We start from the raw sequence: 22,632 nt of genomic DNA on the forward strand, positions 1-22,632 counted from the left end.
GCCCTCACGCATTCATCCCAGCATTCAGGATCCAGAATTCGGGATCCAGGTCTTTGTGCGCATAAGTTTGCCGTCGCTCATCAATATTTATGCCAAACATGAGCGGCCAAATGCCTCTGGGATCGGTGCTCTGGCCAAGGACTTAAGCCCCTGACGACGGTCTGACATTGGGCCTTAATGATGGCCCACTGTTATGCAAATGGGTGCGTGGCCACCACGCAAATGGGTCATACAGTGGAGCATCCCATCCATTGACAAGTCGAATATGCATAAGTAATTATGTATAAATATTTCGCTCTTATTTCCACTGAGATACAAAAAGAGAGTTGGCTGTGAGGGGTTGAAAAAGTTAGAAAAGTAACTTGATTCAAAAGTTCGTGTAAAGTTCACAGACTTCAAGAAGATAGAGTTTCGGAACCGTTAAAACTGATACATTCTGTTTATACAAGAAAAGGTGTTTTCCATACATTTCATCATTTTACTTATTTATTTTCCTATTGCAGTGTTTGGTCAGCTTTTCGATGTTCTAATTCCATTTTATATATATTTTCATATATATGTCATTCATTTAACATTTTTACCCCGCTGCTTTAATTGCCTACAAAAGACATTGCAAGATAAAAAACAACAATTCCGTTTAGTTTAAGATAAACATTTTTGTAATGCAATTTTTTTTTATAAGTTTTTTTTTTTAATTTAGATAAACTCGGGTGTAAGATTAAGCCACATACTAATTTCTCAACACACCATTATTGGCAAAAATACAATTTAATATTTATACAAAAATTTTGCTGAAGGCAGATGCTTCTATAAGGATTAACATTGGATATGTGTACTTGGTTTTGACAAACTAAATAACAAGTTCACAGACAGATTATCACATATAATAAAAAATTCGCCAGTTGTGGGCTTAGATTTGGGCGCGGTTATTGTGGTAGCACTGGAATAGCTGATAGGCGGTATCGCACTTATCCGACCCCTTAATACCATCGCACTTGGCTTGAACTGCCTTCACAGTGTCCTCTCCGCCCAGAGGGCCCAACTTGGCCAGAACAACAGCGGGCTGCACCTGCCCATCGATCAGGAATCCGGTCTTCTCCAGGAAACAGTTAGCGAAGCACTTTACCTTGGGATCGGTGTCCGCAAAGTCTCCTGCCTTTAGGGCAACGGCCTGCTCCTTGGTGATTCCCTCCTGCTGATACAAAGAGCTCCATTGGCCTGGGCCACCGCCTTCTGTTCATCCGATAGCTGCAGCTCCTATACAACACAATCAAATTATACTTTCAGTACTATATCCCCACAGATCAGTTGAGTTTACTCACGGCAGCAGTGAAGGCCAAAACGGCGGTCAGAACGATCAGAAACTTCATGGTGGAGATGTAGTTGGAAACCCTTTGGTATCGGTACTGCTGGCTTTATTCTCTCAACACCTGGCTTTTATACGATTTTGAATGCAGCTTCGCTAGAGTTCTGTTTTGATTATCTCGTTTTGTTTTCGCTCTACTCCGCTGATCACAGGGTATACGTAATTAAATATATACACGGCCATATATCGGTTAGTTTATTTAAATCGCCGTTTTTATGATTCTCGGTGTTTCGTTGTTGGTTCAAGCCCTCTCCGGCTCTGACTCACTTTTTTGTGCCATTTCGGTTTAAAGTTCACTCAATACTCGGCTCGGCAAACGTAAAAAGTCCATTGCTACTTCCATTGTATCGAAAATTGGCTTTAATGCTCCAGACTCGAGCTCATTATATTTTTGGTTTCTATAATGTAAGTGCTAATTGCAATTATAGATTTTCCACCGATTAATAAATGATGTACTTCCCAAGGGTCGAAGTGCTCAGCGAAGCGTCAACGTCAACCAATTTGGTTTAACAATGCTCGTAACTCCCAAAACCTTAAACTTGAATCACGATTTTACGTTAGTTTTTATGAAGGTGTTAAAAAAATGTGCAGTCAAAGCGTGAGTGGGCAGTTTTTATGTGCTATAAAAAGGTAAAAAAAAGGTTCTCTCTCCATTAAAATTAGATAGGTGTCTAGAAAATTAAATAAATCATCAAAGAAAAGTAATTGAAATATTTGTAGTTTAAACCGACTTTATGGGATCACAGATTTGACTTCTTTGAAACTGATAAGCTTGTGTTTCATCTAAAAAAAACATATTTTTACTTGTTTGTTACAAACAAATTTAAGCCAAAGTCGCTCTTATACTTGCAATTAATTTCCAGTCTCTTAAATTAAAAACTAATTTAGTGGTTAGTACCTAAACCTTTAATTACATATATATGAAATAATTGCTGTCTGATGATAGTTTTGATTCATCAAACCTGTTCTCACTTTATAACATTTTCTCTTACATCTCTCTTTTTTTCTTGTTTGTTTTGGCCAAAGTTTGAAGTCAAGTGCCGGTATCAAAGTCTAAAAAATCCAAACGAGTCACAAAATCTCAAGTCCATGCGGTGAATCTGAACTGGTTTGCTAATTAATTTGTAGCACAGATATGTCTGCTGCTGATAAATAATTAAAGTGGCATTCAGATGATTGGCTGATGTATGTAGATTTATGCATAAGTTTTAAGCGGAACCGTTTAAGTGGCCCAACTATCCAAATTATGGTAATAGAGGCTGTTAGAAAAGTTGATGCTTACGTGCCACAACTTTTGATCATATATTTTATCAATATTTATTGCTGACAGCATCGATAATTCATGACCTACTCAAACTGTGCACCAGTGCCTGGGCTCCGACAAAACTTACCGGAGTAAACTCGTAAATAGTTACGCACGCCAAGGAAAACAAAATGTCAGAGCGATTATTGCGGCCCATCGTCGCCTGCCATAGCAGAAGTAAAATATTTAAATACTAATAAATTCATAATGTCATCGTGTATATTGCTACGGCTCCTATCGGGCGGGGTCCTCCCAACGATTTATAGACAATAATAACTGCAAACACGAAGCAGCGGGTGACTCCTCAAGTAGTTTGATTCTAGTTCAAGGAGCTGGAGTAGTGCTGCCCCCAGCTTTTTTGCCTGCTGCAAAAGTTCGCTGTCCCTAAAAGTTGCCTTATAAGAAAGGAATAAAATTGTTTTATCGCAGACATGATAGAATGGGAGGGGCTGTCGCATGTGGCTCATATATAATATGTATATATATAAATATTAAATACTATATGGCATGCTATAAAAATATAAACAGCACATAAAACAACAATGAAAAACAATGGCACACGTTATTATGTGCCCGAAGAACTGGCTGAAACGGCTAATGAAATGTCATCGGACCCGAGGGCTCAACTCAACCGAACTGAAATGCAAATGTCACGCGAAAAACCATTTGACGACGACATTACGTTGACATAATAATAATGCCGTCAACCGTTGAAGGACTCCGACTTAAAGCCCAAAGCTCTGTTAACAGTCATATGCAAATTTTACGAGCTTCTCATGACCAGTCATAAAAGTCAATTTATTAGCTATGAGAAATTAAAAAGAAAAACAATTAAATAGGTTCAAAGCGTGAATTTGATTACGGTCAACGCTTAGGGAGTTACAAAGGCCTCAATGAGATTCTCTACAGGATAGTTACAAAAAATTCCCCAGTTCTTTTTCAACTGATACATTTTTTGTAATTTTAATTAGACCACAAGCACTTTGTTATTTTATTTGTACACGAAAACTTTCCAAGAGATTTTCTAATTAACACATTTTTGAATGAATGGCAAAGAGGCATAGCCTTTGGTATTTCTTCTTCTGCGAGATCTCTTATTTAATCATTCATTATAATTAATTTATTATATTGCTGTTTATTAAAATAATTATGGTAAGCACAAAAAACAAAATGACTTTAAAAATATTCCAAATTTTATTTTACACTTTTGGCAGTAGTTCAACAATAACCAATTTTAGAATCAGTTCAGCCACCCTGGCCTAACAGTTCCCATTGAAATATCAGGTACATTATGCTCTTGCCCCATTTTTTATGTTTTATAATTACCAAATGATAAAAATCAATAATTTAAAGATAATAAATGCAATCGGTCTCGTTAAGTGGCAGCTTTGTAATTAATTATATCCAATAGCGAGATAGGACCTGCCCATCCCGTACCCTCCGCTCCTGAATCCGCCAGCCTAGTAAAAAGCTACAGAAATTCAATTAGGCTTATCCCATGCAATAACAACACCGCAAGCAACAACAAGAGCTACGGAACAGCTGCAACACCTGCGCAATTAATTAGTGTTTGCCGCATTAATTTCAGAAAATAAAAAGAGATGACCGAAGGTAAACTAAAGCCAAACAGGATGGGACGATGGGATAGGCACCCTTTAGGGTCAAACCCTAGCGAGGCTAATAAATTCAAAAAAACCTCTTGCCAGCGTCCTTGGATTCTCCACAATTGGGGCAGAAATTCTCAATGGGCCGGAAAGGAAGAGAAACACTAAACCAGGTAAATCAAATAAAGCAAATTCAGTTAATTTAAATTATTATGGGAGCACGGCGGAGTGGGCAGTGTATACTATTTGTTGATGAAAAGATGAAATGGAGACTGTAAGCCTGTACAAACAGTGTGTACTCATTTAAGTAAACTAGGTGGATTTTGTACTTATAAACTATTCTTCGTGGGGTTTGAAATAAAAGTTAACTAAAAGTCTTCTATAACAATTTTAAACTAAGGTCTAAAAATATTTTCCAGCTGTTTAAAGAATATGATTTGAAAGTAGGAACCCATGTTACAATATATCGGATAATCTTTTCCCAGGGCTCGCAATAAAAAAGAAAAAGATATCATAATTTCCACTTCTATAATTTGTTTATGATTATGGCCGCATGCAAAATAAAACGCATTTAAGTAATTAAGTCATAAAAAAAATGGCGTGCTGAGTTCGCTTTCCCATAAAAAGCAGTCCGCCTGCAATAAAATGCCAAAAACAAAACAATTAGGCAATTAAATGTCTTGGTATTACCAAAAATTTTCATTTTGGTAACAAAACGCGTCATAAAATAAGCCAAAATATACTCAGCCTGGGGACGGCGAATCATGGGAGTTGGGATGGCCCTAAAAACGGATCACGGAGGGGGTTGGGAAATTATGTGAAAATGTCTGCTCTGGCCTTTTCCAGTGGCATCTGATGTTGTTGTTGTTGTCTCCCTTCTCATGCTCAATAAAAACGCAAAAAGGAAAAGGCGAATGCGTATGCGAGTGTTTTAGTAATATTTATTGAATTCCAGTTAACGAACCCAGAACCGATGGAGCGTTGGATAAGGGACAACAGTGTGCGAAACAAAAGAAAAGGGGGAAAATAGGGAAGGGGGTTAAGAGTCAAGCAAAGCTTACAAAGCTTTTCAACGCACAGTTGCCGAGAATACGAGGACCTCGAGAACCCCTATTACGCCCCCAAACAGCCGGAAAATTCCGAGCTCTGCAAAATGAATTCTTTTGTGACAAGTTCAATTCGGTTGAGGGGCCAGTGGCTGGGAGTTCATATGGAACTCCGCTGCCCCTCCTGGCATACAACGCATCAAAGACGGCCAGGTGAAGGAATGCAGTGCTCGTTCTGTAAGAAATTGAAAATCCCAACCGAGGGGATGTCGCCGGAGCCCGTGGCTCGATGATGGAAAAATGGAAAATCTCAAGCTGCGAAAATCAGCAGAGGCAAACGCGCTGCTTTCGTTCGCATTATTGTCAGGGCGATGTAGAGGATATTATCTTGTGCGCTTGGAATTTTTAATAAACGTTAAAGTTTATAACATTCTCGGTCTGCGTAATCTGTATGCCACATATCGACGAGGCAGGCTATTCCTTACAGCGAGAAAGAGAGACTTCTTGACTCGCTAAACTGCAAGCAAAAGGTAATCCTGGGGCATAAAGAGTCTCACATAAAACCGACTAATTAGGCAAAGCATCTAATTAGACGCACAACAAGGACATGCGTCCTTTGTGCCGCCTCGTAAAAGCCAAAGCCCCGAATGACAGTGTCGCTAAAAATTCTTATCGCCGGCACCAAAATTAAGCCCCAACTGGGGAAGCAACATCAACAACAACAAAAACGACCGAAAAGAACGAGGAAAACCCGGAAAAAATTTATTGTGGCAAAGGTTAAAGACGCGCCATGTTGAATGTGGAAATTGTTTAATCCACTCCAATCCAGCCCGGCAATTACAATTACAGGGCCCGACATCGTCCGTGGTCAGCTGCATGAAATTGGAACTCCGACCGAGGGATACGGGGCGGATGAAGAGGCAGAAGTGACCCCGCCGCTCCCAGAAAAAAAGAACAAGCTGAAAAGATAAGGAAAAACCTATTTGCATTTTATTTTCTTTGTAATTTGATGCTCGATTGCTTTTTTTAGTGTGTAATGAGGTGGGCTGCAAATAGGTTTAATATACACATTCCACTAACACAAGACAAGAGTCCGACGACAAAGTTAAAAGAACTTATCCCACGCATGGTTGGTCCTTTTCCCATTAAGCCACCGCGAATACTTTTGATATGTAAGTCTTCCAAGGCTAAATCGATTTAATTGTTTCTCTATAATGAGATTTGCATCAGTAATTTGAGGCTAAGATTAAAAAATGTTTGTCTATTTAATTAGTAAATAGAATGATGTTCATTTATAAATTGTGTTTTTGAAACTATTATTTCTACAAAGTTTCAAGTTATGATATGTTAATTCATTCCCTTTATATTTAATTTCGCAATTAGCATATTAAAAAAATCAACAGCAATTCAAAAAGAATAAACCAAATATCGTTCATTACCCTTATGGTTTTTGTATTTGTACTTGTCCAAAATAGCCGTATAATAAAGCAGAGCCTGTGGCTGCCATTCGGAAATTTTCATTCCATGGCACGCACGATTGCATTCACAGCAGCCGGAGAATATTTAGGCGCCCTTCGAGGAAGCTGCCATTGCGACGTGCAAATTGATCAAAATAAATTGCATAAAATATTCCATTTACGTTCCCATTCCGAGTGGAGCTGGCCCGAAAATTATTGTAAGCATCTAATGCAATCAGAAAGTGTTGCAACGCCTTGGGGCAGATGGGGCAAAACAATGCGCATCTACATCTACCCATTAATTTGCCTCCCAACTGGCCGAGCAGCGTTTCTGTTTTGAGTTATGCCCGGAATTTGTGATAAGCTATGCGGATTACGGACTGGAAATACCAAGGAAGCTGAGCTTTCTTTTCCGGAACTTTCTTTGCCTGTGGAACGTGAAAGGGGATTTATTGTGAGGGGGATGGTTGAAGATTATTTTAGCAGTCGGGTGAATACCTCTTGCATGCTGTTAAAATAATTAGTGGCAAACGGCAGCCAGGCTGGTTCAACCCCAAAAGTAAAGCTTCGCCAGGAGCAGAACTGCCAAAATTGGAACTGCAACAAAAGAGTTGATTATTTACCCACGTGCACAAAGTTTTCCTCACGTGCACTTCCCATATGCAAATAAATCAGCCAGTCATTAAATTAATTAAAAAGAGCTCTTTCCGTGAAATGACTGTGCGAAAACTTTCATTTGTACCTGGATCCGTTGAACCGAGTATTCTGTTCAGGTATTTTCTGAACCATTTCAACTGCACCAATTGAATTTAAAAGCACTCAGCTGAATCATAAGCCCACAAACGATCTTATCGTGAACTTTCACACTTTATACGCATATTTGTAAAATAATGGTTAAATAAACTCTAATACTGATCTTTATTACTTAATTAATTACTTAACCGGAGTGCGATGAATTTGATAACCATGGTTTTCAATGTAATGACAGGCAAATAATCAAATAATACTAGATAACCGAATGCATACTATACTTACGTAAAAATATCTTTCACCAAAAAAAGTAAGTAATACCATTTATAACAGCTTGAATAAGTGTACTTGCCCTATATGACATTCTTTAACGGCGTAAAAATAATCTTAAATGGTTATCCTAAAATGGGAACAACCCTAAGATGTCTTTCAGTTCCCAGTGGTTTTATTTTTTTCACGGAAACTATCCCCCAAAATGTTGGGGAGAGTTCAACGTACTTGCCCCCAAAGTCGAGAGACCCCAAAGGAATTGCCAGCCTCCAGTTTCTGGTGTTGATGATTCTGTTTCAAATCCTCCCACATGGCAATAAACTGAAGCATAAGATTTGCTAATAACAATGATATAAGGCATTCGTCCAAATGAGTATATAATAAAGCTAATGGAAAATTATGGAGACTGGGGCTTAGACTTGGAAAAGTTTATTTCGGGGGTGACATCACACAGAAATGGATACATAACAGATTATATGAACCGTCGGACAATTAATGGGATGCTGTTTGATTATTTTGCACTCTGACATTCCTCAATATCGGTATGATTAAATTGCACACTGAAAAATTATGTCGAGTGTTGAATTCAAGGGGAAGCAATTTAGCGGGTTCGCTGGGAATGTTTGAAATGGCATTCCGACTGCGAATATTTATTACCTGCGCATTTTGCAGAACTAAACATTATCGGAGGAATGGGTCTTAATGGTCTATTAAGGTGTTTGGCCGGCGATTTAAATGCAATTAAACGGAAGGTGTTCCAATTCTTTACGGCCCTAAAAGTGCTTCAGTAGACTGGTGGGCCTGGTGTTCAATTAAAATAAATGAAATGGCCAAAAAGAGTGGCTCGTAAAAATGATAAACGCATAAAATGGGACCGGGCCGTCATCAATAAATGCCTTCAACTGACATTTATTTATGAACGCTAATAACTTTTAAAGCTTTTCATTTAACTCAAATACAAATGGCCACCGCTAACACTTGATATGAGTGTGGGGGGTGGCGAGGGAAGATGGGGCGAGTCTGACATGTTTTGGCGGTTCTTTTGCACTGCATACACACACACTTGCCCACAAACACAGGAACACAAAATGTCAACTTTTTGCCAACCGAAAATTGTCAAATGCACAGAATTTTAAGCGCCATACATTTATGTTGATGCGGTTTAAAAGTTTTTTAATTACATTTGCAGGAGACCCGAACCACCCACCAAAAAAACAACGACGACAGCAAGATCCTTTCGTCCACCCATCCGAAAAACACATCCACATTCGCGTCATTCAGAGTATATTTTACGCTTTATGATTGTATTTGGCTGTGAGAATGTTCAAAACTCATTTAATTTGAAACAAATTAGGAACGATAACACACAAAAGTGAGTCGTTTTGCTTGTTGCAGAAGCGGTACTCTTCTCCCCCTTCTGGCTCTTATTTTGGCTCTAATGGTGTGTGGTTGTAGCCAAAATATGAAAATAGCACTTTAAGTGGTTTTTTGTTTTGAATTAGTTGGCAAGAGCTTATTAAACACAACAACTATTAACTTACCTAGTTAGAAAGCGCACGTTTGAGTTCCTTGTAGTTGGCTTTAGTTTGGAGAACAATAAACATTTTACTTGTCATAAACAAGCATTTTTTTGTGTATTGGAAAAAGGGGCTTTATTTAGTAGTTTTTATTTTAGTTGTTTTTAAAATGAAATCGAGAAAAGGCGTTTGCATCAATAAACCAACCTGTTTAAGCCTTCTTCACTGAATAACTAACCCGAAGTCAAATTAGTACAGTATTTTAGTTTTATCGTAGCTTAGTAAAAAATATGATCTAGTTAATTAGTTCTTATATATTACGATTTTCCCCACAGTTTTCCATTTCTCGTTTTTTAAAGGCACTACGTAAGAAATGATCATTAACTGATGACAAGCAAAAAGTGCTTCTTGCATATCCATTAACCCATTTAATTTCAGCAGTGGATCCACATTTTCAACACCCACTCACACACACTGGCCCTCTTGTCACTTGCTTGTCAATCATCCATCAAAGCCCCACAGAAGCCCATCAGGACTGTGAAAACGCTGGGCTACTTATCTTCACATCGAATGCTCGCAGAAACAGAAACTAATTGCTAAAACGCCTTGATGCCTGTGTAAGCAGTGGGGATTATGTAAAGACACTGACAACGAAGAATCCTATCTCTAACCCTGAATCATAAAATGTTTAGACAACAAACTGAGGTTGGGCGGGTCATCATTCATTTGGCCCAAGTAAATATGGCCACGCCATCGAGTGAATGCTATCACATTTTTGGGATCTACTTTGACCCAAATGTGTGGTGGCTTGGAGCATTGCCAGGAGATGGGGAGGCCCCAATCCCTGCTGACTTAGGATAGTTTAAAGCACAACAAAAATTATTAATAAGCTGCTAAGCCTTTAGAGACTCAATCTTTGCTGAATGAAAGTGGAAAAGATGCATGCATAAGAATCTGACGAACAGCTCAAAATCGCAAATTAGCATTGCGAGGTTGTTTCGCTTCACGTATCCAAGTAAGAGGAAAATGAACCATTAACTAAAAATTGTAATTGGATTCAGGGCTAAAATCCATCATCTCGAATCTTATTAAAGCTGACTGCCAGAGACAGCGAGCAAACAGTTTCGATTTCAAGGGATTCCAAACAGCTTTCAATTAGCAACATGAATGTGTTCCTTGTTTTTGCCGCCGTTGCCGCTCTAGCATACGCAGATGCTGTGGTAAGACAATAGCTAAAGATCCAGCTCCCTTGTGAAAACCTATTTCTTTCCCAACAGGGGCTAACAAATGAAAAGATCGCCGAAATTAGGCAGAAGGCCAAGGCCTGTGTCGAACAGGAAGGCGTCACCAAGGAGCAGGCCATTGCCCTAAAGGCAGGGAACTTCACGGACATCGATCCCAAGGTGAAGTGCTTCGCCAACTGTTTCCTGGAGAAGTCCGGACTCGTGATCAATGGACAGGTGCAGCCCGCTGTCGTTCTGGCCAAATTGGGGCTGTTGGCCGGCAAGGACCTCGTGAAGGACGTTCAGGCCAAGTGCGATAGTGTTAAGGGAGCGGATAAGTGCGACACCAGCTTCCAGCTGTACAAGTGCTACAAAGCTAAGTTACCTGCTAAGTTTGAAGAACAAATTAAAATCATCTAAATTTTTTCTGAACTGCAAAATAACACTTGCGTTTTGTTTCACTTTGGTCTGTGAACAGAAGTTATTACCTAATTGTATTTGTAACAAGTGACAAAACAATTTAGTTTCGATAAATTTCAAATTTTCCAAGACCGTTTATGCAATTAAATTTATTCTTTTTTTTTATTACGTGTTAAAAATAGCATGCCCAGGATCCAAGACTTTGCTATGGCAATATGACTATAACAAAGTTTGGCTTAACTATAACAAAACTAATAAGCGTGAAATCATTCTGAAAAAAGCGTTCAATCATTAATTAGAGGCCTTTTAGTAGTTGGAAGTAATCTATTAAAAACACATCAGTCGTTTTTGTTTCTGTATAGAAACACGGTCTACAAAATGAAAACGCCGCTTGTCTGGGTGCTCTTACTTGAGCTAATAGCGCTGTCAACTTCCCAAGTAAGTAAAAACCTCTCTGGCGTTTGCTTTCTTTATTTTATAAAATTTACAGCAGTTAAAAGAATTAGAAGGACTCAAAAATGTCGTTGACTGTGCAAATGAAATAAAAGTTTCACTGGATGACGCCGTTCTATACCTAAATTCAGGAACAAAAATATTAAAAGATTACAATATTAAGTGCTTTTTGAAGTGTTACTTCAATCGAGAGACCTTATTTAAAAAGGCCGCTGATGAATTGAAAAAGAGAAACATAACTGACCCTTGTCTTTTGATCAAGGATGCTGATAAATGCGAGGAAGGCTCTAAGAAGTTTTTGTGTTATTACCAAGGAATCAAATAAAACTTCTTCATTCATTTTGAACTGCAAAGAATATTTGTGTATTCTAATCTTTCCTGGATAGCAACCAATCTGGAAAAAGCATAAAATCGTTAATAGGCGTGAAGTTTTTTGCTTGAAAAATCTATTTAAAGCACATCTGTAGAATCGCAAATCTGTATTGTATCTAGAAAAAGCATAAAATCGTTAATAGGCGTGCAGTGTTTTGCTTGAAAGAATCTATTTAAAGCACATCTGCAGTATCACAAGTCTGTATTGAATTAAAATGCACAAAATTAACGTGTCCTTCCTTTTGGTATTCCTAGTCGGTTTATTAGCGCTGTCAACTCATCAAGTAAGAAACACTTTTTCAGGCATTAGCATTCTTTATTTTTCAATAATTTCAGCATTCAATGACATTTAAACCATTCAAGCCTGTGCCTATCTGTTTTAATGAGGATAAAGTTCCAGTTCCAGTTCCAGATAAAAACTTAAAAAAAGATTCCAAAATCAAGTGCTACCAAAGGCTTTAATGTTTTACCAAGAAATAAATTAAAACATATTTATTTTTACTAAGCGGCAAAGAAATATTTGCATACTTTATAATGTTGGCTAAGTAGGAATAAATAAATGGAAAAAAAACACATAAAACCATAGGTGCAGTTTTTCGCTTGGAACAATCTATCTAAAGCACAGCAACAGATTCTGAAATTTAAATTGAACTACGTTCTACAAACTTAACGTGTTGCTTGTTTTTGTGTTGCTAGTTGGGTTATAAGCTTTGTCCACTCCCCAAGTAAGTAGAACCAATTTAGGCATAAGCTTTCTTTATTTAATGAAATTTACAGCAGTCAATGGAATTAAACCAGTTAAGCCTACAATTTTTATTAAATGACTAGTATTATACCAAATTTACAAACGGAAAAAAATAAAACAAAAATATAGAAAAAGCTTTACCTTTCGATTAAACCAATCTGGAAAAAGCTTAAAATCGTTAATAGGCGTGCAGTGTTTTACTTGAAAGAATCTATTTAAAGCACATCTGCAGTATCACAAGTCTGTATTGAATTATAATGAACAAAATTAACGTGTCTGTCCGTCCGTTTCTACGCAAACTAATCTCTCAGTTTTAAAGCTATCTGCATGAAACTTTCCCAAAAGTTGTCTTTTTATATAAGTCGAAACGATCCGGATCGGCTATAGCATATAGCTCCCATAGGAACAATCGGACAATCGAACAATGGTTAATTATTTCAGAGTTACGGTTTAAATTTCATCAAAAATAAATTTAAAAAATTATAGCTTTGCTGTATTTTAATTGTTTTTTTAGTTCTTCGACTATTAGTAATGGGTAAATACTTCAGAATAAAAATATATACAAAAATTATTTTTAAATGTAACTTTTCTATTTTGTAATTTTTTTTTAAATTCTTTTTGTCTTATTAATAATTTGACAGTTCACGACTAAGCTTTTAATTTTATTAAAATCGAAAAACGGTATCATATAGCTGCCATAGGAATCGAATAACTAAGCTGCAAATCATGATAGCTTCAATGTTTTTAAGCATTTAAGCAAGTAAATCCTAATTTTAATGTTTTCAAGAATATTTTGTTTTTGCAATAGGTGCAAGCGTATATAAACTTCGGCTTGCCGAAGTTTGCTTCCTTTCTTTTGTTTCTATAGGCTAAATTAAGTGTTTGTTTTCTTTGGCCAAGCAGCCTCTGATTTTAGCTTTATGCTACAATGGTCCTTACTGTCAATTTTTTTTTTCTCCATTAGGAAAAAAATCATCAAGCTGATAGTTCAAAAATTTTCGGATCAAAATTTATTAGAAAATATTTTGTATCTCGGTTAAAATTACAATATTTCGTTTGCGTAAATATGTCGAGCTACAGAAGAGTATTCCGGGCAGAGCGCCTTATGAATCTCCTCAAGGCCAACCGCGGAATGACCAGTACAACAGGCAGACAACCAATCTTTGATGTGGAGACCAGGAAGGACTTTGAGCAAAGGGTGATCAACAGCGATCGACCTGTGGTTGTAGATTTCCATGCCAGGTGAGTGCGTTTTCAGGCAATTCTAGGATCGACGATTACCAATATTCCCTTTTTACCAGTTGGTGCTGCCCTTGCAAGGCTCTTGCCCCACGGTTGGAGAACATTGTGTCCGAGCAGGGCGGTCGGGTGAGGCTAGCCCGCGTCGATATTGATGAGCATGGGGAGCTGGCCTTGGACTACAACGTGGGTTCCGTTCCATCCCTGATGGTCATCAGCAACGGAAAGGTGGTAAATCGCATGGTTGGGCTCCAGACCAGCGAATACATTCGCAAGTGGCTCCAAAAAGCGGTGCCCCATTCGGAGAAGTAGTTCAGGATGTCAATCGAGTGTGGGAACACGTACTTTGTAGACTAGATTAAAGTTTGATTAAACCTTGTTCGCGATAACACGTTTTTAATTAATTTTCGATTAAACAAGTCCTCTTTTAGGTGTATATCTTCTTTAGGTGTAAGTGTATGTACACAGAAAAAAAATGTTTCAGAAATTTTAAATGATTTCTTCCAATTTTTTATGTGCAACGAAATCTTACCAGTCTTAACCAATGATGATGATTTTCTACTTAGTTGAACTGGTCTACGAATCGAAGAATTAATCTTAAATTAATGTAAAAAAAAAATGGATTCCGTAGTTCTCTAAACCAAAGTACCTTAAAACAAATTTAGACACCTGTTTAAAAGTAGTTTTATGGAATTCAAGTTGCATTTCAATAAAGGCATTTTTAGTCGAAAAAATAACTTGCTCTATATTTGCAACTGCACTTCTTCCGATTTCTAAAGAGTTTTTCTCAGTGCGCCCTTGCCCAAATAGCTTCCGCTCCTGTCTCCCAGTGGCGGCAATTCAAAATGCAAACAAAGTCTCGTCTCGTGCTCAAACAATTTGCGGATCGGCGCCGGTCGACGACGGGGGAATGGGAAAGGATACCAGCAGCAACAAATACAATGTGTATCTCAATTGTTTGCGTATTTGTTTGCCAAAAACAACAAACTTATTCGCTCCCCGTTTGTGTGCTCTTGTATGTGTCTATCCCAGCTGTCTAGGAGATGGCAATGCACGGGGGAATGTCTCTAATTGATTTTGGTAATGTTGTCTTTTAATGAAGTGTCAAATGTGCTGCTAGCGATGATGCATGCGATGTCGAGCAGCATCTAACTCCCTTAGGAGCGCAAAAGAAACACAATAAATGCCGTCTGCAGTCGGTAGTTAATTATAGACACGAAATAAACTGAATGCATATGAAGAAAACACAAATTGTATAATAATATACAAAGACTGCACGTTCAAAAGCTTTCAAGGGATTGATCATGTAACTTGGAAAAAAGCTAGAAAAACTGTCTAAAATTTAATCTTGGGATAGATAAGCACCCCCTAAAAAGGCTGATCTAAGAATAGAAATTCAAGATATGACTTGCTGTAAACTCACCCCCGAGCGGTGTAAGTCAGTCAGCGAGACTGCGAGCGTCACGAAGGCCCATTAGCTCAGTTGGTTAGAGCGTCGTGCTAATAACGCGAAGGTCGCGGGTTCGATCCCCTCATGGGCCACGATCAATTTTTTATTTTTTTTTCATTCATTTTATTTTTTATTTTGTTTTCCAACCGAAATCACATTTCACAATTAAAATCGTAACGCAAAAGTGTTGACAATGTACGGTCCAACGTTAAGTTTGTTTGTCCCGGACCCACAAAATAGATTTGCCGCAATGTAATTGAGTATTTGTATTCAATTAAGACTTATTTCAATATTTGCATAAATACACCAGTGCCGAAGCGCCAGACAACCAGCAGACATGAGAGTCGAGTCGAGTGGTGTGCAGTGTAGTCCAGTGGAGTCCTCGAGCGGATATAAATCCCTCATATGCTCGGGCATAATTTGGTGAAACGAAACTTGGACAAACAGTCGAGATTCGGGTGGATGGCGTGGGGATGCGAATGCTCTTCAGCGTGGACAACACCCGGACCAAATCTCTGGGACGTCGACGAGGTGTGGGTGCATGTGTGCACACTGTCTGATTTTGACAGCCCGCATAAAGCGAGCAAAGGACTCTGGCGACACGACGAGTCCTCGCTGCCTAGGTAAACACTCGCAGGAAGGGCCGGCTAAATGCATTACCCCCTTCCACCATGCGGTGCTTGGAAATGGCGACACAAACTGCAACAAATATTAATTTTTATTATGCAAACATTGCTTTAATTACATTATTTTTGCGTACACGCCAGCCAAACAAACTTTCCCCACTTCACGTGTGTGGCCAGCTCTTCAGTTCCCCTCATCGCCCTGATCAATCACTGGAAAATTGGATTTTCATATGTGCTGCACTGTCTCCATCTCTCTCTCTGTTTTCCCCATCTCTTTCGGTCGGAGTCTATGCAATTTCCGTTGCCTTGTGGCGGCAAAAATCAATCGCTGCCCATCACCCAAACAGCAGGCGTACATCGTTTGACAAGCACAAACACAAACTTAATCAGTACCCATGGATTGGTCAATAATTTTTAAATACAAATCAAGTGTTAACTGGGGGCTTAATTGTGGGTTGGCCACGGAACATGCGAAAAAACACGAATTCACCTATGGAAATCGACTTGTGTGGTTATTTTTTTTTTGATAAGTTAAATTTGTTAAAGGCTTACTCAAAAAAAAGTTCGTTGATTTGGTTCAGCGTTTTTTGCTAAGTTTTATTGAACAAATATACTTTGATTTATTGCCTGAAAAATAAGGTTTCCTCATTAAAGAACACTTTTAAATCAGATCAAAGGTATTTTCTAATTATTATAAAAATTATATAATATTAAAAAATCGAAAAAAAATGTTCTAGATCGATTTTGCAATTTTTATTTTTTTTTAATAAGGTAAAAAGAAAAACTAGTGATTTTATTTTGGTTTTTAAACTGAAAATCGGAACTTAGAGAAAGTACAAATACCTCCCTGAAACGCCGACAACGTGGGATTTTAACACTCGCCAGCTGAATGCGTCAGGCTCTATTCAGGCGAAACCCTTTTGCTGTCTCAATAGAAAAACCGGTGGATACAACGGCCAGGAAGGGAAAACGGAGGAAATGTGTCCAGTTTATTTTTTTTTGTTTACTCGTGCCGTCTATCGAATACGTCGGATGCCCGGCTGACGGAAATTCGATTTATTTTCATCAATATTCAATGTCATTGCAACATCTTCGTGGGCAAAACCAAAAGCGTACATCAAGCATGTCAGCCAACAACATCGCCACAAAACCAACAACAACATTTGGGAGCAATCCGCAAGGAGAACGTAACCCCTTTTAGTGGAATGGAAATGGACTTTGTGGCTTGAAACTTTTGGGGGTTTTTGTATTAAAATTTGATGCGCATGTTGTTGTCTCGTTGTCGCAGCTGCACGTGCAGCGGGAAGTGGACAAACCGACAGACCATCCCAACAAATAAAATTCCGAAATACTCCACCATTCCCAGGTGAAAATGTCGCAGTCTAGCGCAGTTTTTGGCCATTTGTCCATGGGGGCTGTGCCAAACTTGACGCGCTCTGCCGTTGCATATTTAAACAAATTTATTTGCAATTTAGTGCTTGCGGTTGGTTTCCATTGGCCCGCAACCCCACGAGCCGATTCCAACCGAATGGTTTTGTGCAATTTCATGGCGCGCTTTTAAGTGGCGCGAAAATTAATTAAAATTTTTGCCATTTATTGACAAATATGTCATTTTGATTGGCAAAAGAGAGAATGGTAACTTTCTGCCTGGCTGAAGATATTTTCTACCATTTTCCACATCATACTCTTAAAATTGTTCACCGTGATTTATAAGGATATGAAAACTAATTTTTAACTTCTTTAAAGATAACTTTTCAGAAACTTTATTGTCCAGCATACTGGGCTCCTGCTTCGCGGCCATATCGCATATCTTAGCAATGTAAACAGAAGTGCAAAAACCAACAGAGTCGCACTCGGTGAGTGGTTATTAAAGCCGTATCTGTGCCAGTGGGCAAAAAATGGCGACAGATCCTCAGCAAATGTGTGGGAGCGAGCTGCAGGTTTGCGATAAGCGCGGTGGCCGCCACGGCGCCGAGTAAACACATAATCCACGTGAGCCGAAGACATGCATGGTTGAAATGAGCTAAAGGCAACTTCAATTATCAACTTGCAACTTAAAAAAATAATGCAGCTATCAGCTTTAAGTCGCTCGACAAATTAAATCTTTCTAAAAATAGAATTTTAAATTATTTATCGGCAAAAAAAAATAATTTATTTCTTTAACACATTTTTTGCTGGTGTAAAATTGTTTCATTTATTAAATGTTGCGATATTCCAAGAAAACATAATGCTATTTTTTCTTGAAAAACTTTCTATTTAGGTAACAGGAATTTTACTCTCTTCACTGCATTTTGTATCATATTCAAAAAGAAAAAAAAAAACGCACTTGCGAACTTACTTCATAGCAGAGCAAGGTTTCGATCCTCGGACCTCTGGGTTATGGGCCCAGCACGCTTCCACTGCGCCACTCTGCTTATTGTTGTGGAAGCGCCATGTTCAATGTAACCCAACAGAGGATAAGACAACGAATTGCCTAAATTCTTAAAGGAAATAAACGGTTGATATAATTGTAAAGGCAATTAAATTCGCAAAGACAAATATGATTAGAGATGGTTAATAGGAATTACGAAAACCCACTTTACTATTGATATCTTAAACACGATAATTAATGAAATAATCAAGCATTTTACCAAAAATTAACCATGCACATTCTTTTTTACTTATTTGCTTCTAACCTATCTAACTTTCCCTGTTTATTTAGACTAAACGTCTAGTCGGTTACCCAACTTCTAACAAGAGTTAGGTTCTTTTTTGTTTATTCAGTCATGTTAAACATGGCGCACAATGAACTTATGAGCAGAGTGGCGCAGTGGAAGCGTGCTGGGCCCATAACCCAGAGGTCCGAGGATCGAAACCTTGCTCTGCTATGAAGTAATTTCGCAAGTGCGGTTTTTTTTATATTTTAAATAAAGAACAAAATGCAGTGAAGATTAAATAAAAGTATAATTCCTATTACTTAAAAATAACTAATAATAAAAAGGACATTTTCAATTAAATTTAAATTTTTCTGAGGAAAAAATATATTTCACTACGCCACTCTGCTTATATATATTGAAGCGCCATGTTAAATATAACCCAACAGGGGATAAGACAACGAGGCTGCCTGAGATCTTAATGAAAATAAACGGTTTATATAATTGTAAAGTCAATTAAAATCGCAATGACAAATATGATTAGAGGTGGTAAATATGAATTGCTATAACCTACTTCACTATATAATTTTATTGATATCTTAAATACAATAATTAATGATACTTGATTACTTTACAAAAAAATTACTATGTACATTCTTGCTTACTTATTTGCTGTTAACCTGTTTAACATTACCTTTTTGTTTAAACTAAACGTCTAATCGTTTACCCAACTTCTAGCAACAGCTACGCCCATTTCTTGCCTATTCACTCATGTTAAACATGGCGAATTTCAAACTTATAAGCAGAGTGGCGCAGTGGAAGCGTGCTGGGCCCATAACCCAGAGGTCCGAGGATCGAAACCTTGCTCTGCTATGACGTAATTTCGCAAGTGCAACTTTTTTCCATTCTTGAAATAAACAAATTTTGAACAGATTTACTTTTTATTTTACAAATTTGTATAGCAATCCTGGCTCTAAAAAATAAAAAATATATTATATTGCATCTCGTAAACCAATTCAAAATGCAAAGCATTAGTTTCGTTAGTTTCCAATGAAACGTAAAAGAAATTGCTTGTTAACGGTATTTGCTTAAGATAAAAAAAATTTTTCCCATACCGGGAATCGAACCCGGGCCTTCTGGGTGAAAGCCAGATATCCTAGCCACTAGACCATATGGGATACCAAAGTACGGTGGAATAAGTGTCATTTTTCTGAATGAAAGCAAAATATAATTGAATTATTATTATGGTGTTCAGCAACAATAAAAGCTACTGGGTTTAAAAGACGTTTCTTTACCCTTGTTACAAAATCTTTTGTTGTGCCCTTGCAGAGGGCACTTTAACTGTCAGATGTATAGCTTATCAATTCCCGTGAAACTTCAACTCTTGGCATAGCAACTGAAAATATATAAACCAACTGTTTTTATAAAGTGGCAACATTTTCGGACACAAACATGTGGGATATGCGCCCGCCGAAAAATAGATCGGCCCGCCCATTTGCAATTTCCCTTTTTTTTTACAACGCAAACTGTTTTTGGCTTGGTCCTTTGGCGTGTGCTTTTTAATTTAATTTTTGTAGGCCGCCATGCACTTCAAACCGCTTGCACAGCCAGCTCGCACATGAATAGCGAACTCCCAGCTTCCACAGCCAAAACAACCATCCACATCCACCCACATTGAGCTTCGGCTTACAAAAGCACATTCGAGAGCCCAAACCACGTGGCGCCCGCTTTCATGCGCTTCGTTTAGCAAAGTGGATGTTAAGTGTAATGCGATTTTTATGTAAATTTTCGACGAAAAAAAATAGCCAGAAATACTCGTACACAGACGAAGGGAAAAAGCAGAGCCAACTGTTGGACGATTTTCGTTGCCACGGTCAGGGCCAGCTTTCAGCCAAACAAACAGCAACTGCCCCCACATTCTCCACATGATACGTGGTAATAGACACACAGACAAGTGCCAATATTCCATACAGGAAGAAGGATTCTGACATCCTAAAAGTAAGGCACTTAACTTTTATACTTGAAACATATTTTACAAATATAGTCCCAATGACTTTCCGCACTTTATTCAAATTAATTAGTTAAAAACGTTCATTAGTGGAAGACCATCAGTTAAACCGACAATTCTAGGCAGGAGCAACCCCGTCAGAATCGTGGTACTAAATTATAATCACTCAGGAGTCATAATTTCGTAACATCAACTGGCCTTTTAGTATTTGGGTAGAACGTCAGTCTACCTCTACTAATGACAATCGTTTCGTTGGCCTGACTCAATTCTAAGGCAGCTCTGCGCGAGAACAGATTGGGAATTGTAAGCGGTGAAAATAAAATAAAAATACGATAATGCAAATTTAAGACTTGTTGATAAAAGATGGCGCCAGAATGTAGTTAGGTAAAATTCCAATAGGAGCGCTCTTAGACCAAGTAAATCGAAATGAACACAAACAGATCGATCTCATATTAAAAGAACGAACAAAAAAAGATCTTCCCATACCGGGAATCGAACCCGGGCCTTCTGGGTGAAAGCCAGATATCCTAGCCACTAGACCATATGGGATACTGCTTAAGTCGTGTCAGAACGCTGTTTTGTTATTGGAACACAAAATAACTGATGTAAACGAATCGCTGAAAAAAATCGATCACGTCGCGCTAAATCTTTTCGTTCCGTTATTTAAAGCCAAATTACTCCAGTGCCTTTTTCAGCGTTTACTATAATTTTAGATGTGTCTTAAAGTAACCGCTAACACAGACAATGCAAATCCCATCGACTAACTATGGGTAATAGATTTTCTTCATATACTTAAAATTAAAAGCAAACAAAAAGACTAAGAAAATTTAAAAAAAAATTTATTTCCCATACCGGGAATCGAACCCGGGCCTTCTGGGTGAAAGCCAGATATCCTAGCCACTAGACCATATGGGATATGAGCGTTGGCTGTCAAAGTCACGTTTTCTTAGCAATATAATTTCTTATACCATAACAAATAAAGTCCCATGAAAAGTGAAATTAAATAATTAATTCTTATGTAAAACGTTTAGGGTTTAAAAAATAAAACAAATAACTTTAAAATGGTGTAAAACGGTATCTAAAATATACTATAAATAGCTTTGTACACATTTCCCATACCGGGAATTGAACCCGGGCCTTCCGGGTGAGAGCCGGATATCCTAACCACTAGACAATATGGGATGCTATTTTGCTGTGTCAAAAGCAGGTTTTGTATGCCGTTCATAAAACTGTCATAATTATAACTTAATAGAACTCAAAGAAAAATAATAAAACTATTTTTGTTATTGGTTCTTAGCATTAGTCAAGTTATTTGAAAAGGTATACAAAAACAAAAACAAAAAAACAGTAGCGTGAACTTACTACTTCCCATACCGGGAATTGAACCCGGGCCTCCCGGGTGAGAGCCGGGTATCCTAACCACTAGACAATATGGGAGATAGAGAAACGAGTACCAAATAGACCACATCTGCGAGTGAGGTTTAAAAACAGGTGTGATATGCCCATGCACCATAAGCACATTTGTTTGTGAAATGGCCACTGTATAGGAAGATGTCGGGGCCGGCACTGGGCTGACTTCACTTCTTCTCCTTTTAAGGTGTTTTGCCAGCTGTTAATTAACTTCCCATATTGTCTAGTGGTTAGGATACCCGGCTCTCACCCGGGAGGCCCGGGTTCAATTCCCGGTATGGGAAACATCTGATTAATTCTTATGTTTGTTTTTGTTGTTTTCTATCATCATCTTTAGGATTAAGATGAACAATTTTTAATTTCTATTATAATGTTTAAATTTTTTGTTTCTTTTGGTAAATATTGTCTTCAAAAATGGATTAATGAATTTATTTCATTTCAAATAATATTATTTTTTTAACTTTTTTGTTTCCTATTAGTGAATATTTTCAATTGAAATGCATTTATTAAAAATTTTGATTTTAATTTCAAGTCTTAATATATTTAAAAGAACACAATAATTATTATAAAAGACCTACGGAATTTATATAAGACTATATATAAGAAGATATATTTGTACGTGATTTTTAATGTTAATTTATACATACAATTTTAGATCTTGGATTTTTTCTGAGTACAAATACTCTCAGATTGATTGCACATCTGTGTACATATATATATATATAATATTAATTAGTTTT

The 22,632-nt window shown here is 37.7% G+C and overlaps 3 protein-coding genes and 10 non-coding genes across 14 annotated transcripts; 6 read left to right on the forward strand and 7 right to left on the reverse strand.

The window, feature by feature from the left end:
- Positions 1 to 713: 713 nt before the first annotated feature.
- Positions 714 to 1,405, reverse strand: LOC128255117 (general odorant-binding protein 56d). Its single transcript, XM_052984629.1, is given in 3 exon segments — positions 714 to 1,200; positions 1,203 to 1,257; positions 1,323 to 1,405. Coding segments are annotated over 3 exon segments (393 nt in total). The 5' UTR covers positions 1,371 to 1,405; the 3' UTR covers positions 714 to 910.
- Positions 1,406 to 10,382: 8,977 nt separating this feature from the next.
- Positions 10,383 to 11,767, forward strand: LOC128255113 (general odorant-binding protein 56d-like). Of its 2 annotated transcripts, none has more exons than XM_052984623.1 (3): positions 10,383 to 10,533; positions 10,591 to 11,394; positions 11,447 to 11,767. In XM_052984623.1, exons 1-2 carry the CDS (start codon positions 10,477 to 10,479, stop codon positions 10,954 to 10,956), a joined length of 423 nt encoding a protein of 140 aa, XP_052840583.1. In that variant the 5' UTR covers positions 10,383 to 10,476; the 3' UTR covers positions 10,957 to 11,394; positions 11,447 to 11,767. The 2 variants fall into 2 exon arrangements, with proteins under 2 accessions (XP_052840583.1, XP_052840584.1); XM_052984624.1 differs by having other exon boundaries at positions 11,450 to 11,767.
- A 1,723-nt stretch (positions 11,768 to 13,490) lies between these two features.
- Positions 13,491 to 14,154, forward strand: LOC128254713 (thioredoxin, mitochondrial). Its single transcript, XM_052983963.1, has 2 exons — positions 13,491 to 13,768; positions 13,828 to 14,154. Exons 1-2 carry the CDS (start codon positions 13,593 to 13,595, stop codon positions 14,075 to 14,077), a joined length of 426 nt encoding a protein of 141 aa, XP_052839923.1. The 5' UTR covers positions 13,491 to 13,592; the 3' UTR covers positions 14,078 to 14,154.
- Positions 14,155 to 15,233: 1,079 nt separating this feature from the next.
- On the forward strand, positions 15,234 to 15,307 carry Trnai-aau (transfer RNA isoleucine (anticodon AAU)). The gene has a single exon. It is a non-coding gene; the product is annotated as a tRNA-Ile (tRNA).
- Positions 15,308 to 18,183: 2,876 nt separating this feature from the next.
- Trnam-cau (transfer RNA methionine (anticodon CAU)) lies at positions 18,184 to 18,255 on the reverse strand. The gene has a single exon. It is a non-coding gene; the product is annotated as a tRNA-Met (tRNA).
- A 381-nt stretch (positions 18,256 to 18,636) lies between these two features.
- Positions 18,637 to 18,708, forward strand: Trnam-cau (transfer RNA methionine (anticodon CAU)). The gene has a single exon. It is a non-coding gene; the product is annotated as a tRNA-Met (tRNA).
- A 567-nt stretch (positions 18,709 to 19,275) lies between these two features.
- On the forward strand, positions 19,276 to 19,347 carry Trnam-cau (transfer RNA methionine (anticodon CAU)). Its single transcript has one exon. It is a non-coding gene; the product is annotated as a tRNA-Met (tRNA).
- A 233-nt stretch (positions 19,348 to 19,580) lies between these two features.
- Positions 19,581 to 19,652, reverse strand: Trnae-uuc (transfer RNA glutamic acid (anticodon UUC)). The gene has a single exon. It is a non-coding gene; the product is annotated as a tRNA-Glu (tRNA).
- Positions 19,653 to 20,959: 1,307 nt separating this feature from the next.
- On the reverse strand, positions 20,960 to 21,031 carry Trnae-uuc (transfer RNA glutamic acid (anticodon UUC)). The gene has a single exon. It is a non-coding gene; the product is annotated as a tRNA-Glu (tRNA).
- A 294-nt stretch (positions 21,032 to 21,325) lies between these two features.
- Positions 21,326 to 21,397, reverse strand: Trnae-uuc (transfer RNA glutamic acid (anticodon UUC)). The gene has a single exon. It is a non-coding gene; the product is annotated as a tRNA-Glu (tRNA).
- Positions 21,398 to 21,592: 195 nt separating this feature from the next.
- Positions 21,593 to 21,664, reverse strand: Trnae-cuc (transfer RNA glutamic acid (anticodon CUC)). Its single transcript has one exon. It is a non-coding gene; the product is annotated as a tRNA-Glu (tRNA).
- Positions 21,665 to 21,847: 183 nt separating this feature from the next.
- Positions 21,848 to 21,919, reverse strand: Trnae-cuc (transfer RNA glutamic acid (anticodon CUC)). Its single transcript has one exon. It is a non-coding gene; the product is annotated as a tRNA-Glu (tRNA).
- Positions 21,920 to 22,104: 185 nt separating this feature from the next.
- Positions 22,105 to 22,176, forward strand: Trnae-cuc (transfer RNA glutamic acid (anticodon CUC)). Its single transcript has one exon. It is a non-coding gene; the product is annotated as a tRNA-Glu (tRNA).
- The last annotated feature ends 456 nt before the right edge of the window (positions 22,177 to 22,632 follow it).

This window comes from Drosophila gunungcola, assembly GCF_025200985.1.
Source record: "Drosophila gunungcola strain Sukarami chromosome 2R unlocalized genomic scaffold, Dgunungcola_SK_2 000006F, whole genome shotgun sequence".
Classification (NCBI taxonomy): Eukaryota; Metazoa; Arthropoda; class Insecta; order Diptera; family Drosophilidae; genus Drosophila; species Drosophila gunungcola.